Source organism: Podarcis muralis, chromosome 4 (assembly GCF_964188315.1).
Source record: "Podarcis muralis chromosome 4, rPodMur119.hap1.1, whole genome shotgun sequence".
Lineage (NCBI taxonomy): Eukaryota > Metazoa > Chordata > Lepidosauria > Squamata > Lacertidae > Podarcis > Podarcis muralis.
The window spans coordinates 17,587,689-17,614,942 of NC_135658.1; the positions used below are offsets into that span (position 1 = coordinate 17,587,689).

A 27,254-nucleotide genomic window follows, 5' to 3' on the forward strand; every position below is an offset into this window, starting at 1 on the left:
GGCCAAACCCCTCACAGTGGCTTGCTCTAGGTCCTCCTTGAGTGCTTCTGCCTGGGTTGAATGGCCTTTGCACTATTATAATGCTTCGTGCTTACCTGGATAGAGAAAAGAATGTGTGCATTGGCTGGGAAGTGGCCTACGATATAAAGGTAAGAGTCATCCGCTTATGGCTCTGGACCCAGTGCGCAAGTCTTGTGTGGTATTGTGCATCTTTTCTGTCTCTCCTGAGCCCTTCTGCCAATCCCGCTGGACCACGAGGTTCCAGCACAAATGGAAGAAGGAAACTCTCCAGCCAAAACAACCCTAATTTCACATGCCTCTTATAAAATCCAGTGTGCTGCCACGTGACAAAAGCAGTGCTATGAAACTAGGAGATCCACAGGCAGTTTAAGGTCCAGTGCAGGCGGGGGGGAACTGTTTGGGGGCTGTGTGTGTCGTGTGTGAATAAAAGCTGGCTTTTACCACCCTCCGAAGACTCACGTGGACAACTCTCTTCAGCTGCAAGCCTTGGTTATTCTGCATATGCAAAGTATAAGAGCAAGCAATACTCAAGTTGATGAGGTTTTTATCTGCATAAGCACGGAGGAGTAATCCACAGCCTTCTCGCATGCTAACCTAAGATAACCACCAATCCGAAGAAGAATTTGGCAGGGAGTCAGAAGAAACTAGAGTGCGGGAGAGAGGGAATAGAAGTATCTAAAGCAGGAAGAGATTAGAAAAATCAGATGGGGAAGGAGGGACGCTGTCCAAGCCTCACAGGTGCTTTTCTAATCCAGCCAACTTCCAGAAGATTCTAGCTGGCTCAATACATTAAATCCATGAGACCGGACAAAAGACTGCCTTGTATCAAAATTGAAGGCCCTCGTTGCCAACTATGGGCGTTTTTCAGAACTTAACACAACTTATTCAGTGAGAGATTCACTAGCAACATGGGAACCTGCCTCATTCCAAGTCAAATCACTGGTCTATCTACCTCAAGTATTGTTTTCTGTAAGGGACGCGGGTGGTGCTGTGGGTTAAACCACAGAGCCTAGGACTTGCTGATCAGAAGGTCGGCAGTTCGAATCCCCACGATGGGGTGAGCTCCCGTTGCTTGGTCCCTGCTCCTGCCAACCTAGCAGTTTGAAAGCATGTCAAAGTGCAAGTAGATAAATAGGTACCGCTCTGGCGGGAAGGTAAACGGCGTTTCCGTGCGCTGCTCTGGTTCACCAGAAGCGGCTTAGTCATGCTGGCCACATGACACGGAAGCTGTCTGTGGACAAATGCTGGCTCCCTCGGCCCATAGAGCGAGATGAGCGCCACAACCCCAGAGTCGGTCACGACTGGAGCTAATGGTCAGGGGTACCTTTACCTTTACCTATAGTTTTCTGCAAGCAGCTCCGTTAGGGTTTCAAGTCAAGTCCACTCAACTCAGTCTTACCTGGAGAGGCCAGGGACTGAACCTGGGGCCTTCTGAATGCAAGTGCCACCACTGAGCTATGACCCGCCAAGCTGCAAATAAGTGCACTTGTCTGAAGTTATGCTTGAAAATGCTTCTCTCTCTATTGCCACATAAATCCGGGGGTGTTTGCTCAGACTCAAGTTTGGCCAAGTTCCACAGCAATTATTCCCAAGCAAGGCTGCACGGAACTGTAGCTTTTTGGATTTTTGTTCTGCAGTATCCCTTACGTGAGGTATTATAATGCAAAGCCATCTAACCTAAAAACCTCTAGAAGCTTTCCTCTAGTTGCAAACAGTTAGGTGTGAGACGCTCCAGTTCTGAACAGTAACATAGCAGTAGAGAGTTAAAACCTTCTTTCCCTATCTCACAGACTAGATTTGTCTGGGGCTGGGGCTCGGTATACTATAATGATAAATAGTAGTAGTAGTAGTAGTAATAATAATAATTTATATAATAATAATTTATATATTACGATATATTATTCTATTTTTATTATTTTAGTAATTAATTATTAATTATTATGTTATTTATTATTTTTTATTATTATTCAAAGTGTTGGTGCTGACCTTTAAAGCCCTAAACGGCCTCGGTCCAGTATACCTGAAGGAGCTTCTCCACCCCATCATTCAGCCCAGACACTGAGGTCCAGCTCTGAGAGTCTTCTGGCGGTTCCCTCGCTGCGAGAAGCCAAGTTACAGGGAACCAGGCAGAGGGCCTTCTCGGTAGTGGCACCCGCCCTGTGGAATGGATTCCCATCAGATGTCAAGGAAATAAACAACTACCTGACTTTTAGAAGACATCTGAAGGCAGCCCTGTTTAGGGAAGTTTTTAATGTTTGTGTTTTATCATGTTTTTAATATTCTGTTGGGAGCCACCCAGAGTAGCTGGGGAAACCCAGCCAGATGGGCGGTGTATAAATTAACAACAACAACACATAGACTCCACCAAACTATTTGAGAAAGTCTACATCTAGTTTGGTCTCAAAACAAATCTTTCACAAATTCTCTACCCACACTGTAATTATTTAAGTTCTAAAAGGTCTTTACACCCTTTCTGCTCAACATTCTTTTCTTTAGGTCATTCATCTGTAAACTAAATGAATTCTATTCCTATTACAGATGCCAGCATAAAATGAGCCGTCAAAAATGAGCAGTTCCATTGACAGTTCCTAGTTGCCTCCCACTGTTGCACAGATGAATTAAGTTCTCTCAAGGACTTCAAACTGAAGCCTCAATGCATACCGGTTCCTATTTACCAGTACATCCATATCCCAAGCCTTTTAATAAATGAAACCTCAAGTTTGCCACTCCAGCAGTAAAAATAAAATAAAAATCCCGCCATAGCTCATAGTAAGATTTATAGGTTTAAGTACAGTGGTACCTTGGGTTAAGAACTTAATTCGTTCTGGAGGTCCGTTCTTAACCTGAAACTGTTCTTAACCTGAAGTACCACTTTAGCTAATGGGGCCTCCCGCTGCCGCCGCTGCACGATTTCTGTTCTCATCCTGAAGTAAATTTCTTAACCCGAGGTACTACTTCCAGGTTAGCGGAGTCTGTAACCTGAAGCGTCTGTAACCTGAAGTGTCTGTAACCTGAGGTACCAATGTACAAGGGATGCCCAGACATCCATTTATATATGAAAAAACTTACTGATTAGAAGTAAATAGAATATCTGGTGCCTTCCAGATATTGCATTACAACTCTGTGTTGCATGGGGCTGATGGGAGTCCTTGTCCAAAATAAGCTGGCGGGCACCTGGTTGGGGAATGAAGTCCTAATTTCCCATATTTTCTACCCTTCCACAAATGACAGGCACAAAGTGATTTCAGCATCAGTCTACATTCCCTGCCTTTAGTTTGCCTGAGACCATATTATACAGGATTTTAATAACCTCCCCTCCTCACATCCCTAACCAGCATTAACTGCTGGTTGTGCAGTTTGCTAATTAAAATACATGAACAGAACAAATAAAAATTCATGATAAAAATTCTGCCAAGGCAAAAGTAGCACTGAACAGCTTTCAAAACTTGATAAACCTGAATTCGTGCTGCTTCCAAGGGATGAAAACTACTTTAGAATTCCCCTTTCCTCAGGCACCAATTCTTAAATAAAATTTCCTTATATGGGCTCATTTCAATTAAAAAAAAATCCCACGCCAATTTCTTTTAAATATGATTAGCAAAGTTTACATTTATGGGGAGAAAGTTACTACCCCCTCCCAACTTCCCAATAAGCAAAGCATGCATTTTTTTTATTTTTTAAAAAATTGCCCACATCTTGAAGTTTCAAGTGCTGAGCTGTGTTGAAAGTATTTAGATTTTTAAAGAGAAAGAGAATTAAAGAACTTGGGCTGCACGTTTAATATTAATTAAGGAAATAAACGAGGTGGAGGGGGGAGAAGAGAGAGCAAGAATGCATGTGTAGCGGAGTTGATTTGATGTAAACAAATGTAAAGGGATGCAAATTTGGGGCACAAGAATTCATAATTTCACATATTCGCTCAGGGGTCTGAACCGGGAGCATCTGACCGGGAAAGAGAGACCGGGGTGGGGGCAGGTCATAGTGCACAGTTTGATGAAAATGTTGACCCAGTGTGCAATGGCTATGCAAAAGGCAAAATCCATGCTATGGATCATTAGGAAATGGAATAAACAGAAAACTGCCCATATTGTATTAAAAGTAAAGGGACCCCTGACCATTAGGTCCAGTCGTGACAGACTCTGGGGTTGCGGCGCTCATCTCGCTTTATTGGCCGAGGGAGCCAGCGTACAGCTTCTGGGTCATGTGGCCAGCATGACTAAGCCGCTTCTGGAGAACCAGAGCAGCACACAGAAATGCCGTTTACCTTCCCGCCGGAGTGGTACCTATTTATCTACTTGCACTTCGTGCTTTCAAACTGCTAGGTTGGCAGGAGCAGAGACCGAGCAACAGGAGCTCACCCTGTCACGGGGATTCGAACCACCAACCTTCTGATCATCAAGTCCTAGGCTCTGTGGTTTAACCCACAGCGCCACCCGCACCCCACATTGCCATTATGCAAATCTATGGCGAGACCAGACTTGCAATACTGTGCACCATTCTGGGTATTAAAAAGGATATTGTGGACTTGGAAAAGATGCAGAAAGGGGCAACCAAAATGATCAACGAGATGGAGCAACTCCTTTATGAGGAAAGGCAGTCAATATTTGGGGTGTCTTAGCTTAGAGAAAAGGCGTGTTAAGTGCAGCCATGATCGAGATGTTTAAAATTATGCAAGGTGTGGGGGGGGGGAGGGAAGACATGAAAGCTTTTCTCCCTGTCTCATAATATGTACAAGAACTCGGGAACAAACAATAAAGCTGAATGTCAGAAGATTAAGGACAAAAGTTTATTGGCGCAGCACATTGTTCAAGTGCAGAATTTCTTCCAGTTGCATGCAATGATGGCCACTAACGTAGATGTCTTTAAAAGAGGGTTATTTATTTATTTCATAAAATGTATATACTGCTGGATTGAAAAAAACAACAAAAAAACCTCAAAAAAAAAAAAGGTTAACAAAGAGACAAAACCACAAAATTCAAAACCGTACAGTCGTAGCTTGGAAGTCAAACGGACATCTGTTCCAGATATCCGTTTGACTTCCAAAACGTTCGAAAACCAAACCGCAACTTCTGATTGGCTGCAGGAGCTTCCAGTCAGAAGCTGCAGAAGCCCTGTTAGATCAACTGGTTGGACAAAAGCAATTAGTTTCCTTGATGTGGTTTGCATAATCATTCCTGGCTTCATAAGCCATTGATTGCGAAGCCAAGATCAGGAACAAAACACTCCCTCTCTCTCTCTCTCCTTCCCTAACCGTAGTACAAAGATCCTGCCTTGCATTAACATGGGATTTCCAGCTATGCTTGTTGAACCAGAGAACCCTGGGCTTAATACGAACCAGAAAAACAAATGTGGATGTGATCACAGATGATAGAAGAGGGGTGAAGGAAAAGTGCTGAGCCCCAGAACTTATGCTCAGCTTTGTAAACCATGTGCATAAGTATTCAGAAATACAGTTCCCTAAGAGTCACATTAAGAAACACCCTCGGTAGCTCCAGAACTGTGTGCCACCAAGCCCGATTCGAGATACAGTGGTGCCCCGCAAGACGAATGCCTCGCAAGACAGAAAACCCGCTAGACGAAAGGGTTTTCCGTTTTGGAGGTGCTTCGCAAAACGAATTTCCTATGGGCTTGCTTCGCAAGACAAAAATGTCTTGCGAGTTCCTGCAGGGTTTTTTTCCTCCCCCCCCCTTTTCCCAAGCCGCTAAGCCGCTTATCAGCTGATCCGCTAAGCCGCTTAACAGCTGATCCGCTAAGCCACTTAACAGCTGATCCGCTAAGCCACTTAACAGCTGATCCACTAAGCCGCTTATCAGCTGATCCGCTAAGCCGCTTATCAGCTGATCTGCTAAGCCGCTAATAGCACTAATCCGCTAATGGGCTTGCTTCGCAAGATGAAAAAACCGCAAGACGAAGAGACTCGCGGAACGGATTCTTTTCGTCTTGCGAGGCACCACTGTATTAGCAATGGTTTGCGCCACCCTAAAATGGCTCAGGATCCAAATATCCTCCATTACCAAATAGGCAGGAAACAGTGGGTCTCTTTTAGAAGGCAGTTCATAACTGAACTGACTTTTTCTTTTGCAAATTTTCCTTTAATCGAATCGTTACCTAATTTACAAGCTGCACAGGGTTTGTTTTTTCCTTCGTCTTCGTCATCAATAGATATGAGTTTCAAGACTGATATTCTGTCAGCAAACAGAGAGAAAGGGAGAATGATTAAACCCTCATCACCCACCCAAGTACCCTGATTTGGCCTATTTTTCCTGCTGCTGGTGAACTTATTCCCTTCCACAGAGGGTAAAAATTGCTATGATGTCTGCAGAGGGAGCAGAATGTTCTGTTTCTCTCTTAGCTGACTGGAAAATAAAAGTGTTGTAAGCAGGGGAAAACAGATAGCAGCCTTATTAGTCTATGGTCTAGGCATCTAAAAATGGGGTGGTTGTCCCCATTTGGGGTGAACAAATGCAGTCGCCTATTGTTGTTGCTTTTGATAGCCTATGACCCTAATAAAATTATCAGCCTCTCTGGTCATTGGTAAGGAATAGATTTTCACTGAAAAAGCACCTTAATTATGGGGGAAATAGCCAAAAAAATGCAATATCCAGTTTGGGGCTATAGGTTTCACACCTTTTGCCCAAGAGGGCTCCAAACTGACAGAAAACCACCATAATGTATTGAAATAATTTTTGGGAGCATTACTGGGGGGGAACAGAAGACCTGGCAAAACCTGTAATTAATGCAAGTAAAAAAAAGCTCTGTCTTTTCTTTTTCTTTTTCCACCTAAGAGTTCACTTAAAGGGAGTTCACATAAAATTGTTCAGAGAAACTGAATGGCGCTCTAAGAAACTAAAATGTTCCAAATGTAGCCTGCCAATCTGCACTAATCTGTGATCAATCATTTCTCTACTGCCGTGATATTCCTGGTGGAAAACAATAGTCTGCTCTCGTCATCTGTCAAGCCAGTCCCACAACTTGAGACTTATTGCGTGCAGGACACATGTGGCCTCTTCTCCAATATTTGGAGTTTTCTTTACTCATAAGTAGGCTGAGCAAGTGATTGTTTAAAGGAAGAGACTGGCAAGCAACAGAATGCATAATCAGGATGCAACTCCAAAGAAGAAGAAGAATAGTTTGGATTTGATATCCTGCCTCAAAGCAGCTAACATTCTCCTTTCCCTTCCTCCCCTACAACAAACACTCTGTGAGGTGAGTGGGGCTGAGAGACTTCAAAAAAGTGTGACTAGCCCAAGGTCACCCAGCAGCTGCATGTGGAGGAGCAGGGAAGCGAAACCGGTTCACCAGATTGCGAGTCTATCACTCTTAACCACTACACCTTCCCACCACCTATTTATCTACTTGCACTGGCGTGCTTTCGAACTGCTAGGTTGGCAGGAGCTAGGACAAAGCAACGGGAGCTCACTCCGTCACAGGGATTCGAACCGCCGACCTTCTGATCAGCAAGCCCTAGGCTCTGTGGTTTAGACCATAGTTCTGCGCACTCAGTACCTGTATAAATATAGGTTTATCATCATTATAATCATTATTTTGCACCCCCTTGACTTGATGTCCTAAATCCAGTGGTGCAAAAAACCCCACAAATTTGTCTGACACACAAGGGGAGGGAATTTCAAAGGGCAGGTGCCACAATACTTAAAAGCCTGATTCCTATATTGTGAAGAAGAAGAAGAAGAAGAAGAAGAAGAAGAGGAGGAGGAGGAGGAGGAGGAGGAGGAGGAGGAGGAGGAGGAGGAGAAGTTTGGATTTGATCTCCCGCTTTATCACTACCCCAAGGAGTCTCAAAGCGGCTGACATTCTCCTTTCCCTTCCTCCCCCACAACAAACACTCTGTGAGGTGAGTGGGGCTGAGAGACTTCAGAGAAGTGTGACTGGCCCAAGGTCACCCAGCAGCTGCATGTGGAGGAGCGGAGACGCGAACCCGGTTCCCCAGATTACGAGACTACCGCTCTTAACCACTACACCACACTGGCTCTCTTAACAAAGAGTTAAATCCTTGGGGCAGTGTAGGAGATTGAGCTTTGGTCAACCAACATGTTAACTGAACACTGATAAATTATCAGCAGGCCTGTGAATTAAGGGCTAAGTTATTTAGCTGGGAGGAAAAGCTGTTTTGATTCTACACAGTGTGAATGTTAATACGGAATGAAGGAGAGTATTTACGACGGTGACGAACAACATCCTTTGTGGTTAACCTGCAAATCAGCACACTTCCTTCAGTATCATAAAGAGGGATTGGTAATCCAGAAATGCATATTAAACCAATTGACTAATTAGCTGGGGGAGCTAAGGATTCTCCTTGACAGCTCAGGCGTTTCCCAATGGCGTTGGAAAAGAATATGAAGGAAGCCATAAGAGTATCAAAAGAAATCCAACTGGTGAGAGACCTGTTGGAATGTAATGTAAAAGGGCTGTCTAAAATGTATAAAATATTATTGGAATGGGAGACAAAGGATGAGCAAGTAAAATCCTCAGTGATACACTGGGCAATAGATACTGGTCATAAAGTAGACGTGGTCGCATGGGAACGATTGTGGAATATGGATATAAAAATTACAGCATGTTATGGTCTAAGAGAGAATTATATAAAAATGATATATTGATGGTATCTAACACGAAGTAAATTGGCAAAAGTGTATAAATCTAAATCAAATAAGTGCTGGAAATGTAAAGAGAAAGAAGGTTCTTTTTATCCTATGTGGTGGTCTTGTAGTAAAGTTAAAGCTTACTGGGAAATGATATATAATGAATTGAAAAGGATGTTTAAAATAACTTTTGTAAAATAAAAAATATATTAAAAACCCAGAAGCTTTTCTTTGGGGAATTATAGGGACAGAACTAACTAAATTGTATAGAAACTTATTCATGTATGCTACTACAATGGCAAGAATGTAACTTGCCCCCAAATGAAAAGAAGCAGATGTCTCAGTAAAGGAAAAATGGATACAAAAACTTATGGAATATGCAGAAATGACGAATTACCAGAAGAATAAGAAATCAAGACAACAAACGTTTTATGAAAGAATGGAAATGGTTTATTGAATATTTACAGATAAATTGTAAACAGGTAAGAACATTGGCAGGATTATTGTAAAAACCTGTACTTTTATAAGAGTATATATTTAAAGCAGATGAATAAATGAGCAAATTAAGTTAATTTGGATATGCAGAAGATATTAAAAACAAATTGAAGGAACTGCAGAAAGAGGGGGGAGGGAGTCAAGTTTTGAAATGTTAAAATGACTGTAAAATTAGTGAAATGTACAAATATGAAAAGCATAAATAATTTTTATTTTTAAAAACCCCCAGTCTATTCAGAATGCCTTGCTAAATTCACATTTTGGAATTCCTCACTGCTTTAAAGTAAAGCTACATAATTATATACCAGGTTTTAATTTCAGCCAGTATTCAGATCTGTAACAGCTTTCTACAATAAAGGCCAAGTTTAATAAATAATAATAGTGATAGTAATAAGTGGCAGAACTGAAATAGAGTATGTCAACGAAATGTCCAGAGTAGAATTCTCAGTGGATTCATTTAACCAGCAAAGCTTTTAAATATGACAGCAAGTCCCCTGGGTTTCCTTGAAATCCAACATCTCTTTTCAGAGTTTAAACACTGCAGTTTATACATTCAGGTAGATTCCGACTTACTTTCACAGATATTTTCTCCTTCGAATAAAGCTGTGGTGTTAGAGGCAGCTCTTAAAGGTAAAGGTAAAGGGATCCCTGACCATTAGGTCCAGTCATGACCAACTCTGGGGTTGTGGCGCTCATCTCGCTTTATTGGCCGAGGGAGCCAGTGTACAGTTTCCGGGTCATGTGGCCAGCATGACTAAGCCACTTCTGGCGAATCAGAGCAGCGCACGGAAACGCCGTTTACTTTCTTGCCAGAGCGGTACCTATTTATCTACTTGCACTTTGACGTGCTTTCGAACTGCTAGGTTGGCAGGAGCTGGGACTGAGCAACGGGAGCTCACGCCGTCGCGGGGATTCAAACTGCTGACCTTCTGATCGGCAAGTCCTAGGCTCTGTGGTTTAACCCACAGTGCCACCCACGTCCCATTGAGGCAGCTCTTACTGTATACTAAAAGGCTCCAAGGCGGTGATTCCTAAACTACGATCTGGGACGCACGACACAACAGATAGGAGAATTGCTAGACTGCGCCTTGAAAAAACCATGCTGCCATGCGAGATAATACCCACTTAAGAGATTTTATTACAATCAAGTGGTAATATGCATTTCGTTAAACGAAAAGGAAACAAAATGCAGGGATGTTTTCTGATCAACGGCGCAGTCGCCCCTCGCCAATGTCATGGGCGGTAACGCCATGCTGAGGGAAGAAGCAAGGGCACTGTCAACAGAATTGCGACATGGCAGCCTGAATTATAGTTAACAGACTGAAGGGAATGCCAAAAGCATCACCACTGTGCAAAAAAAACCCCACAACCCAACGGTGTCAGGGTTCAGGATAAAACTAAACCAGGCAAATGAAAAGAAGGCCATGCAATGTTAACCAAGTTAACCGCAAAATGCATGCAATGTTTGAGAATGTGTGTGTGTTTGCATTAACACACCATATGGAGCATAAGGCTGAAGCGGTGCCTTCAGTTTTTAGGTAATAATAATAATTTATTATTTATACCCCACCCATCTGGCTGGGTTTCCCCGGCCACTCTGGGCGGCTTCCAACACAATATTAAAATACAGTAATGCATCAAACATTAAAAGCTTCCCTAAACAGGGCTGTAGAAAGAAACTCTGTACATTAGGAGTTTGGGGGAGAGAAGTCTAAGGAAATAGAATTGTTTTTGCAAGATTGTGAAACTTAAGACTTAGGGGTTGATAGCAGGCACTAGAATAGGAAACCCAATGTATTTGTTATTGCCACTTGTTGTATTTGATAGTTTCTACCCAAACACACAGAGCCGATCAGAAGGTCGGCGGTTCGAATCCCCGCAATGGGGTGAGCGCCCATTGCTCGATCCCTGCTCCTGCCAACCTAGCAGTTCAAAAGCACGTCAAAGTGCAAGTAGATAAATAGGTACCACTCTGGCGGGAAGGTAAACGGCGTTTCTGTGTGCTGCTCTGGTTCACCAGAAGCGGCTTAGTCATGCTGGCCAAATGACCTGGAAGCTGTACGCCCGCTCCCTCGGCCAGTAAAGTGAGATGAGCGCTGCAACCCCAGAGTTGGCCATGACTGGACCTAATGGTCAGGGGTGTTGGCTTTTTGCAGTATAGTAACGCTGCAGAGAGTTTACTGGGGAGACCATGCATTAAAAAGGGACTCAAAAATAACTTAAACAAGGTTTTAATAAGAAAAACAAAAACTCCTTATACAGTAAATACATCAACAACAAACCAGACCCAACCACCAACCCATCCCCCAGGGTAATGGGAGAGCTAGGTGCTGCTCCTTATATACTACACCCAAATGCTGACACAGCTTGATTAACACAACTCAGCAGCACCTGCTATGTTTCACAGCTGTAAGACTGGGTCTCGTTTCTTGCTCTGGTCCTTGCTCTGGCCCCTTAAAGACATACACATCGGTTGGAACAATGATGAACCTTTACATTTAAAGAAACCATTCAACAAGGGGTCCCTTTACCTTTACCCAAACACAGAAGTTTTCTCATTCAACTTGTGCTGTTTACCCTCTTTTTTTAAAAAAAAGAAAGCCAATCAAGTCTAGCTTTCACATTTCCTCTGCACAACAGTCATACAGGGGCTGTGTTCACATGCCACAGTAAACCGCAGGTCACATCAAACCCTGGTTTATGGTTTCCCTTGAGCGGGTCAAACAAATGACAACCGGTAAGCCAAGAATCAAAGTTTGCTGCCGCTCACACTTAGGGAATGACTTCTGCGTTCAAAGTAAAGCATTAACTACGGTTTACTGTGATGTGCAAAACTGAGCCATCGCTTTTATCTACAACCAGACAGACTCTGCAAGCGGGTATGAAGAAACCGGTCACAGTGCCTGCCCTTTATTAGAGGAAAACCAGGATTGTTCTAGCAGTATCACACACACAACCACAGCACTATGTTATCTAATAAAACATATTGTAAAAGGTGAATAATTCATAAGCAAGGAGCAGCAAACTATAAAACAGAGAAAAAGAGTATGTTTATCTTAAGAACAGTGCCCTGTATTACTCAGAGTTCTTTTAAGTTATAATTCGATTGATGATTTTGATTTTTCCTCTGCCCCTTGACTCCTTTTTGGGGGGAAGGGAGTACATTGCAGCTCAATCATTCAACTTTCTAGCCAAGGCAACAAATTAATAAAGAAAACTACTGTATATGCGTTTTCCAGGAATATCCCAACTATTTTCAGATGAAATTGAAGGAGTGCAGTTTCCCTAAATTATTTTGCATTGGACAACAGGTAAAGATGTACTCTGGAGAGGGGTGAAGCGTATGGCGATACTTTAATTCCTCTTCTGTTGCATGATTTATCTGTGATTATTGATTTGCCCAAGTGTGCATGAAGTTTGGGCTTACCATCAGCCGGAAAAACACCAACAACATGGGCCAGGAGATGTTGCCAGCACTCCACATATCAGCACTGGTGACCACAAGCTGGTGGTAGATGATTTTGTCTACCTGGGTTCCACCATAACAAGTAACCTCTCCATCGATGCTGAGCTGGAGAAGCGTGTTGGCAAGGCGACTATGGCAATGGCTCGCCTCTCCAAAAGGGAATGCAACGCTAACGTCCAATACCAAGAGGAAGGTCTACCAGGCTTGCACGTTGAGCATGCTGCTTTATGGTAGTAAGATATGGGCAACTTACTCCCATCAGAAGCGTCAACTCAACACATTCCACATGTGCTGTGTCAGGAAGATTTTGAGCATCACATGGCAAGACACGAGTCCGAAACAAAGAGGTGCTCTCCCCCAAGCCCACATTCCCTGCGCGTTCACACTCCTGTCTCAGCAACCTCTACACTGGCTTGGTCATGTCCACAGAATGGAAGATGGCAGGATCCCCAAAGACGTGCTCTACAGGGAGCTGGCTTCAGTCACCAGGCTCATTGGTAGATGTCAGGAGCTTGCCGGCTGCCGGCTTGAGAAAACAGCACACAAGAGATAATTAATAGAAGATTTACTGCACACAAGCAATTAGCCTCCGACCGCTCTCTGCGAGCATCCATCACAATCAAGTTGACCCCTCTGAAGAACCCTTCCGGCTACTGCAGAATATCTTGAACCTCCTACGTCTTCTGCCTTGGACTTTTCCCATTTGTCTAGTCCTAGGACTGATGGGTTCAGCTACCTCCTCTTCCGGCGAGGAAATGCTCTACCTCCCTGGTGTTGTGAGTGACTGTGATTCCTCAAAGAAGTGGCTCTCATCCAGCCCGCCTTTCCTGAGCTGCCAAGTCTCATTCCTGCCAGCTTCAGAGGGAGGATGAGGCATCAGCCCTCTGGTTCCAGTTGTCTGAGAAATCTGCAAGTCTCTCTGTTCTCCTTCTGCCTGCCTGCCTGCCTTTTATCTCAGGCTGTCCTTCCTGGTTTTGGGCTGTTGTGTTCATGACAGTAGACCAACTCTATGTTACAAGGATTTCTGCAAACGTGACATGAAGAGTATTAACATCAACCCTGCCGTGTGGGAATCTCTTGCAGATGACTGGGAATCCCTGGAGACATGCGGTCAGGTCAGCAGTGACCAGAGGAGAAATGACCATTGGGAGCAGTGCCTTGGTGCTTCTACAGCAGCACAAGTGGATGCCTTCATCTTCCCCAGCTGCAACAAAACATGTCTCTCCCACATCAGTCTCTACAGCAACAGCAGGAGATGTAACTCTCCAACGGTTTGACTTTACCCCAAAGGCACATTCTTCCATTGTCCCACAAGACAGATAGATGCCAGCCAGTTACTAAAGGGATGTTGTTTAATTTTTTCTTGTTAATTGTCATCGTCAGGTCTGTTTTGTGCCACCCTGATAACCTTGGGTGAAGCGTGCTTCACAACTACCTCCAAATAAATAAATTGCAAAATTGTAAAGTTGGAAGGGATCCTGAGGGTCATCTAGTCCAACCCCCTGCAATACAGGAATCCCAACTACAGCATCCCTGACAGACGGCCACCCGGCCTCTGCTTAAAAACCTCCAAGGAAGGTGAGTCCACAGCAAAGGAGCGTCCACTACAGTTCAAATAAAAACCGGAATATAGAACAATCCACAATTCAACCGATAAGATCAAAGTATTAGTATAAAAACCCAGAACAATTACAATAATAGTTTTACACCTGCTTGCTGAACATGCACAAATTCTATCAGAATACTTTTCAGATAGTTCCCGGCCCTCCCCCCCCCCCCCCAGCTCGGAGCATATTTGCAACATTCATAAGAACCGCACAGAGAATTACCGAACTCAGTACTCTCAAGACGCATTAAATAAAGAGATGGTGGGAGTACAACTGAAGTTAAGTTTTGCATACTTTATGTGAATGATTCATGGTGGTGGTGAGGATTTTTATGGGGAGGGAGTCTCGAACATTTTCCCACATCTCCCTTTCTGAAACAATAAATCTCTCGGTTTACTTATCACATTTGCATCCTGCCTGTCTTCTACAACGTCAAGACAAAGTAGCAGACAGAGTTCCTATCCAAACTCTGATGAGATTAAGGCTGCATTCACATAGATGTTTATTCAGTTTCCCCAACATTTCTCTAACTCTTAATTTCCGCATAATATTTACAGTTTCACGCGACGTGAGAATCACTTCCAGAAATCCAGCAGAATATTGGAGAAGTATAGTGTGGATTTCTGTGTTAATTGCATCTGGGGGGGTGGGACACATCTGCAGCCCCCTTAACCCAGAAAATGAGAAGAGTAAAGTGACAGAATTTGGGGTGGTATCCCAGCATACAGTTCTTTCCTGCTGTTTTCGTGAATGACTCATGGAGAAATATTACATGCGCAGAAAGGGGGGGCGGACACAGCAATGTTGTTCAATGACTTTTGTTGTTCCGCTACACCAGTGTTTCCCAACCTTTTTTGGGCAAAGGCACACTTGTTTCATGAAAAAAATCTCGAGGCACACCACCATTACAGCCCCGTGACGTCAGCGCGCAGCGTCACGCCGGGAGGGACGCACAAAAGTGTAAGATTCAATTTTTTCCCCTCCCCCTTGCCTTCCTTCTGTGCCAACCGCCAAAAAGCCAAGAATCGTGGGACCGCCGGCGGAGGGGGGGAGGGCGAGCGGAGGCAGCGGCGAGCCCCGTTCCTCCCCATCCGCCCCATTCCGTGCAAGGAGCGCGAACAGGTGTGAGAAGGGGGTCAAACCTGCGGGTCGGCGCCGGGGAACCTCCAAGCTTTGGGGGTGGGGGGGAGGAGGCAGCAAAGCGAGGCAGGAAGGAGAGCGCGGCTTGGCGAAGTACTCGGCGGCGAAGGCCAGCAGGTCCGGCGGCCGGTGCCGCAGCACCTCCACCGTGTAGCCCTGCAGCAGCTCAGTCAGACCCGGCGGGATTTCGATGCTCATCTTGTAGCCGAGGCGCGCGGGAGACTCAACGGACGGGCCCGGGAGAGAGAGAGAGAGAGAGAGAGACACGACGGAGAGAGAGCGGGAGTCCCTGCTCGCCGTCGCCACCGCTACAACTACTGTGGCGGTTGGTCGTGGTCGCCGCCGCCGCCCACCTCTATCTATCTCTCCCCCTCAGCTTTCTACGCGGGCCTCGAGCCGGAGGTGGGGGGTGGCCGCCGCCGCTTTCTCCGCCTCCACATCCTGCCTCCTCCTCCTCGAGCCCTCCGTCAGCCCTGAGGGAACCACCGCGCTCGCGCCGCCGCTCTCTGACACGCGAGAAAGAGAAAGGAACGGAGCGGCGGGGTAGTCGGGGGAAGGAGGGGCCGGAATGGAAGCGTGAGGCGAGCTGCGCATGCCCAGCAGGAAGCGGCGGAGAGCGCCACAGAGAGAGAGAGAGAAGCAAGGGAGGGCGTGGGGTGGGCGGGAACACGCTTCATGCGTCACAATAACGGACAAGATGCGCTCGAGGGATAGGTTAGGACCTAATTTGACTTTTCCAAAAAAAAAAAAAATCTTTCGAATTTTCCCCACGGCACACCAGGCAACATCTCGCGGCACACTAGTGTGCCGCGGAACAGTGGTTGGGAAACACTGCGCTACACTATGCCCATTGGTGTGAATGGAATTTAGTGCGACGTATCAGTCAAAAAGTCACAGTTTAATAACACAAAAAGGCATTGCTTTGTGAAAAGAACATTGGAAAACAGGACATACATGTACCCTGAACTTTTTGCATGTACATCAGATAGATGCTCCACCACTTTCCGTGTGAACTGATCATAAACAAAACTTATGCCGATTGCATCAGCAAGCAATATTAAATGGTGGAGTGGGCGAGCAAGGTCTGCAAGCATTACGGTGATGGGAAAGAACATAATACTGAGAAATAATGACTGGAGGAGCAAATAAATAAGGTGCTTCCAGGCGTCTGCTTACTTGCACAAATATGTTATCCCTCACTTTCTAAATTCCGTACGTTTCAGTGTATAAGACTAGGCTTTTTTCTTTAATAATTATGCTAAAATGTGGGGGTCATCTTATACATGGATAGTGCATAGGGTGGACATTTGATTGGCTGCTGCCTTGGCTGTCAGCAGCTATTGGGCATGTTATTGGTATGTCTGATTTAGGTTTTACAGACTACCCTTAATTCCTCTCCTTGTGCTGCTAAAATGATGGTTACCAGAAGCTGTGCCACCTTCGTGAAAAACCAACTTTCAGAAGAGCCTGCCCAACCGCCTCTGCAGTTTAGGATCTTTATGGCAAGAAATCTCTGAAGCACTTGCCTGGAAGTCAGTCAAACCTGCTACACAGATAAAGGCTTCGGTGTTCAAATGCAGGGTTCAAATCAAATCACCGTGAAATGCATCTGGAGCAAACTGTTAAGATATTTGGGGGGCAGGCACAAAGAGAGAGAGCGAAGGAGGCAGACAGAAGGGGAGAGGATAGAAAATAAATTCTTGGCACCCTCTGGTGTTCTACTCATGCAAAATGTGTGCAGCACACATGTTCACTGATAGCCATGTAGATATTTCAACAGGGAGCTTATCCCAGCAAACACATTGAAGATTAGGCAGATAATTTATCTGAATTTGCCTTGTTGCTTCCAACCACCTCCCTTCTTCCTTTGTTGAATAATAATAATAAATTGCTCGGTGCACCCTCTAATGAAATGTGCTACACATGCCTTTGGCAGCATCCAACTCACTCATTCCATCAGCGCAAGGATTACTGCCAGCACAGCAAATCCCACCCCCTTCCACATTCCACATAATCTATTCTAAGGGATACCCCAATGCTCTGGAACAGATCTGAGGAGGGTGGGGCACAAACAGGGAGCGAGGGAGGAGAGTTCTACTGCACAAGAAGTAATCCCTTTGCTGATGGAACGAGTTAGCTGGATACTGCTCAGTTACTTTGGCCATAAGTTCCGCAGTTCGCAATTCTGTTTAGACTGCTCAGTGTCACCTCTGCCCTTTCCTATGCTGTAAGATCACTGCCTGAGTCCCCATCCCAAGTACCAAATGAGGAATGGTGGCTGGCTAAGACTTCGGGCCTTTTCGGTGGTGGCCCCTCAGTTATGGAATGTCTTCTCCAGAGAAGACCACCTGGCTCTGACTGGTGTATTTCTGGCACCAGATACAGAGCTTTTTACTGTGCTATGGGTCCAACATTATTTTAGCTTTGCAATGGTTTTAGCTTCTATGCTGTCCCTTGGTGTTTTTTTAATTTCCTCTTGCTCTAACGAACCCAGTTTGTTTGATCTTATAGCTGCAGGGTTTCCAGCTGCATTTTATGCACTTACGGTTTATAACGTTGCTGTTCACCCTCACCCACAACCCGGAGAACTGCCAGGAATGGGCAGCTGATAAATTAAATGAGTAATAAATAAAATTTGGCTCCCTTCCCATTTACACCAGTGTGAAGGCCTTGGGCAGAATGTATGGATTATGCATTAACTGCCCTTGATCTTCCTTCGCTCCTTTTGGAAGGGAAAAAACGGGCAGCGCAAGGCGAGGCTCATACGTCACGCCTGAACTTTGGTTGCATCACTGGTGGTTTGGAGAGGCTGTTGACGCATCTGGGTGTATCTGACGGCCTACGCAGCAGGTAAAAGCTTCCCTCCTCCCATGCCGAATCCAATCACGTCTCCCTAGAAAATCATCTTGACACAAATGCACACAGCATAATCGAGTTAAGCTGCGCAGAAACCAGAACAGTTTGAATGCAAAGTGGGAAGATACTTGACCGGCGCCTCTTCTTCAAAGGGCTTCACGACTGTGCCAATTGCCCAGCTGCAAGAACAGAAGTCACGATCGAGCCTTTATCTTATTTAACACGGCACCATCAGATGAGCAACAAGGGGAACAACAGAAGAGCCGTTGTAGAATTCCTACGAATCTCTCTCTCTCTCTCTCTCTCTCGTTTGAGCTGAGCATCTTAGTTTTATCAATCCTGATGGGCCTTCGTGGATGGAGAAAGCTTAGCCACAGCAGATCCACACACTGGAATCTTCCAGACTGAACCAGTGAAATGAACTCTACACAAGGCTCTCCTTGAAGAGCTCCACATGAGCTGGTGATCTGTTTTAAATTTTTTTAATGTGGTTTTTATTGTGAATCTATCTATATATAATTATTGCATCCTATGGAGTACTGGTGTTTCGTTATACATAATAAAAAATGAAAACTGAATCCAGATCACATGAATATAGTACACACATCCACAAAGCTGCAAGGTTGGTTTAAAACTGAATTAGCTTTCAGCTCAGAGCAGGACTACATTATAACAGCACGCTGCAAACATTGCATGCAATGGAAACATCTCAACGACCAAAAGATAACAGCAAATCACATAAATCCAGATACGTTCCTTGATGTGTCTGTGTTCATAGGATATATGTGTGGGCATTTGGCTACTTTATGGAGGGGGGCTTAAAGTTGAGTCAAATATCAGTAAATGCAATTTAAATCCTAAATTCACCAGGCCCCAGTGAACCCTTTCCTCACTGCCCAAGATACTGCTTGTCAAGGGAAACCCAAAAAGGTACCGTGTTTTTCACTCTATAGGACGCACTTTTCCCCCTCCAAAAATGAAGGGGAAATGTGTGTGCGTCCTATGGAGTGAATGCAGGGGGGAGGCAGGCAGGAAAAGCCCCCCAAAGCCGCACACAAGCTCCATGCAGCTCTTGAGGGCTTTTCCTCAGAAGGGAGAATGGACTGATGTGGCCAGTCAGTCCCTTCTCCCTCCTCATAGAAAAGCCCACAGGAGCCGCACGCTCCTTAAAGGGTGCGCGGCTCCTGTGGGCTTTTGCGGGAGGTGGGGGCATTGCCATAGCCGTGCGCAGCCTCTCCCTGCCAGAGAGGTTACACGGGGCTAAAGAAGCTATAGCCCCGTTCAGCCTCTCCCAGCTGAAGAGGTTGTGCGCAGCTATGGCAGAAGTTGGAAGTTAGGTCCAACACATCTGGAAGACACAAAGTTGGGGAGGACTGCCTTGCACACAGCCTCGTACTTACAGGTTGAGCAGACCAAGAGCACCCTGACCGCCATCTCGCAGAACAGCTTCAGCTTCTGCTGCACTCGGGAAGCAACGGCCGGAATGAGGATCTCAGCCGGGACGTAGAACTGAATCGAATAGGTAATGAAAATCCCAAAAGAGTAGAGAATCTTGACCATATGGTACAACCTGTGGAGGAGGAGAGAAAGCCACACGTTTGGACAAAACTCACGCTGGTCAGAAGGATACGATGAACAAGTCTGCTTCAAGGAAAAGGCGCAATTTCACAAAGCATAGTCTAAGCACCTGCCCAAGCATTTACTTGAAGGATCGCCTCACTACAAATCTGCCCATTTGACCGCTAAGAACTGTGCAACTGGCACTTTTACAAATGCCACATAATACACATTTGCACTCGCAAGAAATCAATCTTTACTGTTTTAATGTGTTGGAAGATGCCGAGAATGGGTGGGGCAACCCAGTCAGATGGGCGACATATAAATTATTTTTATTTTTACGCTTTGGAACTCCCTGCCCATTGGTATTAGGAAGGTTCCTGCCTTCAAGGTATTGTTTCCACCGGCTGCTAAGAACTTTTTTGGTCTAGCAAGCGTACCCAGGCATGTACGGTGGTACCTCAAATTACAGGTGCTTCAGGTTACAGACGCTTCGGTTTACAGCCTCCGCTAACCCAGATATAGTGCCTCAGGTTAAGAACTTTGCTTCAGGATGAGAACAGAAATCACACGGTGGCGGCATGGCGGCAGCGGGAGGCCCCATTAGCTAAAGTGGTACCTCAGGTTAAGAACAGTTTCAGGTTAAGAATGGACCTCCAGAACGAATTAAGAGAGCATGCTCTGGTCCATGGGGTTACGAAGAGTCGGACATGACTAAACGACTAAATAACAACAACAACAGGCTCCTATGATGTAAGTCATGGGCCCCGCCTGCTAGCCTGCTCCCTAAAATATCACTGGTTTGCTTGTTTCTATATATAGGGTGCCTCCATTCTGCATGGACTGGTTGCATGGCAACATGTGCAAATGGCTTTATTAGGTCCATAAATTACCATATAGCATATATTCAACACAAAAACAGCGACCATTTGTTGCTGACAAAGGACAGCTGGACACATAAAGGGCCCCATTACCTTTAGTAGCTTAGGGCCTCATCAAACCTAAATCTGGCCATGGGTACAGCACAAATCTAGGCAGATTGTTGCAACAGGGCAAACAAAAATCAGATGGACTAGACAAGGATGGCACACGTATAGATAGCTCTAGGCAAAACCAGTCCATCCATGAGGTGCGATGAAGCAGCTGCCTCAGGCGGCAGAAATTCAAGGGGCAGCACCCATCCGCCACAGAAGCAACCCAGGTAAGGAAGGTGGTAGTGGAAGAGGAGCACGGTATTTCATTGGCCAGCTTTGCCCTCCCTCATGGCAGTGTGGGACCGGTGGCAAAGCTCTGGGGAACACGTGGCCTCTCGCTGAGCCCTCGCAAAGCCTCACTGCCAGGAGGTGAGACTTTGAGAGGGCTTTTCCTCAAGGAGAGCGTAATGCGGCAGCAGGCCATTTCGCCTCAGGTGGCAAAACGTCTTGGGCCACCCCTGCCGTAGGGCAAAGTTAGATCCAAGGTCGTTTGCAAGGGGACAGAGGACAGGATGCAGAAGGAGAAGAAAGCTCATTAGGATTCTTAACCTGAAAAAGAAATAACTTCACAAAGACTTCAAAGCTGATGACGGTACAAGCTGACTTCGAGGAAAACTCTCCATTCTAACAGAGCAAGCATATTTCCGGCACTAAAAAGCATTCAGGAGAAAAATGTCTCCATATTCAGAAACTATTTTAAGAAGTATTAAATTAAAATTGACTGCTGATTTATTAGCTGCTTCCAAGCAAGCTTTTTTTAAAAAAAAAAAAAACAGTCAAAGGAGATTTTGTTTGCGACTGTAAGGAACTAAAAGCATTATTTGTTAATCTCTTCATTCCAGCCAAATTCAGTTCCACTTGCCAGTGTGTGTGTGTGTGTGTGTGTGTGTGTGTGTGAGAGAGAGAGAGAGAGAGAGAGAGAGAGAGAATTTCACATTTGAAACAGCTAATAGTAACAGTAATGTTAAAATTCTGCATCTTAACTAACATAAGTAAGCAATGAATCTCTGAACGGTGTACATATGTAAACTAAAAACAAGAATAGATCAATAGAATACAATAGAGGTGGTATTCAACTGAGTTATAACTCGAAGTAGACCCAATGAAATTAATGAATGTGAATGATACCAAAAAAAAAGCATCCTGACATGCAGATAACACAAATCAGGAACTCAATAATCTTACTGTCATACCCACTCATTCAACGACCATATTCTCCTTGCAACCAGCCACTCAATTCTCACTTCACTTAGCAACCAATAACTACGTACAAAACCGAAACATAAATAGCGTGAGACCCAATCATTTCCTCCCCAACTCTCACCTGGAGAAATGCAAACATGCTGGGTGGCATTCAGCTAAATCAGAGTAGTCCCGCTGAAATTAATCTAATGCTAGGCCCATTAACTCCTGGCTAAGTTTACAGCTGTTATATCACCATCAAATACTGGATAATATGGGACACAACAGCAGAGTTAGGTTTGCAGAGAACAGCCTTCCAACAAAAAGAAAACTACTCTGTGAAAAAGGCATCTTATCAGCCACTGATGCCCAAAGAAGAATTATTTGGACATATCCCACCCATCCCCCACCAAAAAGGTTTCTTCAGAATACCTTTCCTGAGGACTTGGGACTGATTGGGACATATTTGAAAAAGACTTAGCAGTCAAAACAGATCTATAGCCAGTTGTTTGGGGGCATTATAGTCCTCTATTCATGTGTGTATTCTCTAAAGTACCGTATTTTTCGCTCTATAGGGCGCACCGGACCATAGGGCGCACCTAGATTTTTTTTTGGGGGGGGGGGGGAATAAAGAAAAAATGTTATTCCCCCCCCCCAGCCCCAAAGAGCAAAGAAGCCGAGACAGCCAGTGGGATCCATTACGGTGCTCATCTCGCTTTATTGGCCAAGGGAGCCGGCGTACAGCTTCTGGGTCATGTGACCAGCATGACTAAGCTGCTTCTGGCGAACCAGAGCAGTGCACTGAAACACCATTTACCTTCCCACCGGAGCGGTACCTATTTATCTACTTGCACTTTGACGTGCTTTCGAACTGCTAGGTTGGCAGGAGCAGGGACTGAGCAACGGGAGCTCACCTCATCGCGGGGATTCGAACCGCCGACCTTCTGATCAGCGAGTCCTAGGCTCTGTGGTTTAACCCACAGCGCCACCCGCGTACCCAGGCTCTGATGGGTAGACGCTAGGATTCTAGCAGGGAGGAGAAACAAGCTGTTTCTGGTAAGACCGCAGTCTGTTCCCCTGCCCTACAAAACTAATCTCTTTTATAGAGCCACAGCCACTTCCTGAATCACATAAAAACTATGATTCAGCAGGCAGACCCTTCAACAAGCTCTTCCCTCCGGTAATTACAGGTCCTAGTTATGCCATAACACAGTTGTCTACACTGATCAAGTCCCGTGGTTGAAAACTTGACCTTGTCCTTATATTCCACCGCTCACCTTCCTACTCATCATCTTCCCAATGCACTTTTTACACAGTGATGGGTACCATTCAGATTAGCATTCAGGAGCGGGAGGCGAATTAAGAGCCCCGAAGGACAGTGGAGTTCTGCAAAGTTATGTCTCCGCTTACCATGCATGCGGCAGGTTCAGAGTGATGCTGCCTTTGATTTCGTCCCCAAAGCACATGTACCCCAGGGTGGCCAAGGAGACGTACAAGGTCATCACAACCGCCATGCCAATGTTGAGGGCCAAGGGGAAGCGGTCGACTTCCTTCATCCTATTCTGGAGGGGGAGGACCTGAGAAAGAGAAAGGGGGAGAGAGAGGAAAGGTAGGCGAGAATGAATGATCAAAGAAGAGCTTTTTCGTTCATCCATTGTTGCAAACTAAGGTATGTAAGCTAGGCGCCAAATGGCTCCTTAAACCAATCACCAAAACAGAATGTCCAGTTGCCATTTTGGGGCCAGGCAGCTTGGGAGTTTTCAATACGACTTTTTGGTTCCCGAAATTCATTCTGATTTGAGCAGGTAAAATATAAGGGATAGAATTCTACAGGATGTGTTGCGAGTGCGAGAAAACAGCCAAGATCCAAGGATGCACCACTAGATGGTGGAGACGTCAGGAAACAGCCATCCTGGCACCCGGAGCATCTTCACTTGGGTCACAAGTGGCTGGTGCAAAATTGTATTCAACACTGTGCAAATAAATAATAATAATAATAATAATAATAATAATAATAATAATAATAATAATAGACTTCCACTGTTTGCCTCATGCGTTTTTAATAAACCATTCGTCAAATCCTCTGTCCTTTTAAAAAACATTATATTTGTCTTTTGAAAAACATTTTATTTGTCTTTTACAAAACATTTTATTTAAGGTAGATAAGGACAAGATAAAATTATACAATCAAATATAAATATAGATGGGAAACGGCTACGTATAGTGAATTCTTACCTACTTTAAAAAAAAATTCACTTATGATCTTTTTCTTTTACTTCTTTATTTTTTATTTGTTCCCCCCCCCCCGATATCTTTGATATCTTACTTTCTGATATCTTTCTTTTCATTTACTCCTTTATTGTGAATAGCATTTTACAGAGGTATAAATACCTGTAAATTTTATAGAGGTATAAATAACTGTAAATATGAAAAGAGACAAAGTATTCTCTATTTTTTTTCCTTGGTTATATGTATTTTCTTTTATATTTTCTTTTGTTGTAAATATGTATGTATTTAATTAATAAAATAAAATAAAAATAATATATTATTTATACCCCGCCCATCTGGTTGGCTTTCCCCAGCCATTCTGGGTGGCTTCCAACAAAATATTAAAATACAATAGTCCGTTTCCTGTTGCGTTTCCTGCTCATGCAACAAGATCTCCGAAGAACATAAGGAAAGCCTGCTGCATCAGGCTAGTGGACCATCTCATCCACCATCCTGCAAACTCATTGGTCAACCAGATACCTATTGGAAAACCCAAAAACAGAGTCTGAGCAACGGAACTTCCCCTTCCTCGCCTCTCCCCAAGAGCCCATCTGCTTGTGGGGGCAACCTTCTGTAGCCTATTTTGAGGGTGCAAAGCAGCGGTAGATGATAGGGGGGGGGCACAAGTGGAACAGCTCTGATGCACGCAACATATTGTAGCGACACCCCTTTCCATCCCCCCCATCCTCAATATTAAATTTAAATTCACCTAGTAGCAGCCATTCGGACATACTACCTGAACTTTCCCAATCCCAATGTAAGCACTAGAACTCTCAAGAGCTTTGCAATCACTTACCAGCGCTGTTGCAAAAGGTCACTGTGTTTATTTTGCATGCGTTCTAGCTCTAACTGTATTGAACCAGTCTGCAGTTTTTGCATTTTATTTGCACTGGTTTATTTGCACTGGTTATAATCCAACCCATCCATTTTCAGGTACACTGAGGGTTGCACTTCACACACCTGTTGAAGCAGATTCCAGCCCACGAAGGAAGCCTTATGCCAAAATTAAAGCCCTTTTTAAGGTGCCACAAGGCTCTTCGCAGTGAGGAACAGCAAAGCCTGAGCTACAGCATTTACAAAAATGGGAGGTTTTGCCTTAAGATATGCAATCACTGCGCTGACAAGGGAGTGAAGGGATGCTTCTTTTTAACAGATAATCTTCCAAAACCAATTTTGTTGTTTGCATTCAATTTCATTATGCGGCTGGCCTCGCACTCAGTGCACTGACAGCAAGGAGGGGTCCCCCCCCCCCCCATTCTTCTCTTGCATTTCAGTTCCAGGCATATGAATAAGACGACTTTTCACAAAAACCATTAAAATGAGATTATCCAGTTGAAGCCCAAAGAGAAGCAGGCGATGCATAAGGAATGCATTCTAAGGCAGCCTGAGAAAAATGAGCCATGCACCCGAGGCAGGAATAAAATTAACCAGCTTAAGTTACAGTTACTCTTGGTGCTGGCTGGAAGGGTAAACCTTACCTAGATATAACCTCTTAAAAACATAGCAAATATTCATCTTATCTTTGATCAGTTCCCGAGCCAGACTGCACGAGTATTTCACATGGCATCTGTACCGCAGAGGCGCGGAGCAGAGAGTCCACTGGGCTCTACTTGGAGGACAAACCATTTAAACCATCTCCCAGGCATCTTTGAGCACTTCTGTAGTGGTTTTCAAACAGCTGGGAAACAGTTAAAAGGCAATTGTGATTTAAGTGTGTCAGTCCACAGCTGGGGAGCCTGTTCATCGAGGCTTGAAGATCATACTATGTGGGAAACAACAAGGGACCCAACAGCGGTGAGTGAGAAACCAAAACAGGTATTTTTGGTTTTGCATGAAGTCTTTCTCTCCTTCACACATAACTGGACCTCCTCTTCATTTAAAATGCTGGGCTCAAATCATTTGATCCTCTGCACCGACCTAGTTCACACGTAACTCCAAACCATGGTTTGGTTAAAGAAACCTCAAGTGATCAAACAAGCTCTGGTTTGCTTCTCCAAAGTTTAGCTTGTTTTTGTTACGATATTACGTTCCACCTTAAAAGATATGTGGAGTTGTTGTATGTCACGTGTCTGTTTACATTCCAGCACAGCTTGCTGGGAACTTCCGTTCTGTGTATAGCTTTTGCTTATGCTTCTTGCTTTGGACATGAAGGAGAGCAGACATGTTTTCTTTGTCCTGATGCTGAATAAAATGCCTGCAAATAAGCTTTACACAGCCTCTATCTGCCCTTCTGTTGCAAAGAGTTTACTCTGCTGGCTTATGTGCTCAGCTTCTGAAGGTTTCTGACGCTCGAGTCGCAGTTACATGCTGATCCAAGGACCGGAGCTATCCCGGCTGCCGGCCAGTGGGCTGGAGCCAGCTGGGGGCCTGCCAATTGCCCCTGTTCCCTTGGACGCATCCCAACAATTTTTCCCCGCAGTTCTTGCCTTACGACTTTATCATCCAGAAGTCATCAGGGGGAACAAACCAAAGGTTAAGGGGGGCTTAGTTCATTTGCAATGTCAAACTAAAGTTGGCCTGTAAACCAACAAACCATCGTTTTAATGTGAAGAAACCATAGTTAAGCTGCCAGGCAGACGGGAACATAATACTAAACAATGGTTTGGTTAACTAGTTCAATGAACTATGGTTTAGCGTTATGTGTGAACCAGGCCACTCGGGGAATCTCACCACCGTATCTCTCTCTCTCTCGTTCTCATGGCTTATCAGACTCATGGCATACCACCAGACTCAAAAGACCAACAACATCTTGGTTGACATGAGGTAACATGAGATTAGTTGTCAGTGGAAAGCCTCCTACCCTGATCTTAGGGCACCAATAAAAGAAGATTGCAGAGGAAAGAGAGTCGTTCGCAGGGATAAAATATAAAGCTGTCCAAAAGGGGGGGGGGGACTCTGACAAGTGGCCGCTCGCTTTTAACTCTAAGCATTAATAAGACTGTTTGCATCATCTGTCAGGATCCAAGTCAGTGGCATTTTGAAGATGATAATCCTGTTCTTTAAAAGACAGGGAAGGAAGAAGAAAAAGGTAATCTAGTAGCCACTCAACAAATCCAGAACTTGTGTGCTTTCTACAAACTAACATGTT

General features: G+C 44.7%; 1 protein-coding gene across 5 annotated transcripts in view; it reads right to left on the minus strand.

The window, feature by feature from the left end:
• Positions 1 to 27,254, minus strand: part of SLC36A4 (solute carrier family 36 member 4) — a 104,555-nt gene that overhangs the window by 38,204 nt on the left and 39,097 nt on the right. For 4 of the 5 annotated variants that reach the window (XR_003706304.2, XM_028726051.2, XM_028726050.2 and 1 more), the window contains 2 exons: positions 23,309 to 23,475; positions 19,586 to 19,755 (listed from right to left, as the gene is read on the minus strand). Coding sequence is in view for 4 of the 5 variants with exons in the window: in XM_028726051.2 (XP_028581884.2) it covers positions 19,586 to 19,755; positions 23,309 to 23,475 (337 nt within the window). In the remaining variant the exon portion in view is untranslated. Of the gene's footprint in view, positions 1 to 10,089; positions 10,370 to 19,585; positions 19,756 to 23,308; positions 23,476 to 27,254 lie in introns of those variants that run through there. The other variant, XM_028726053.2, reaches the window with a different exon arrangement.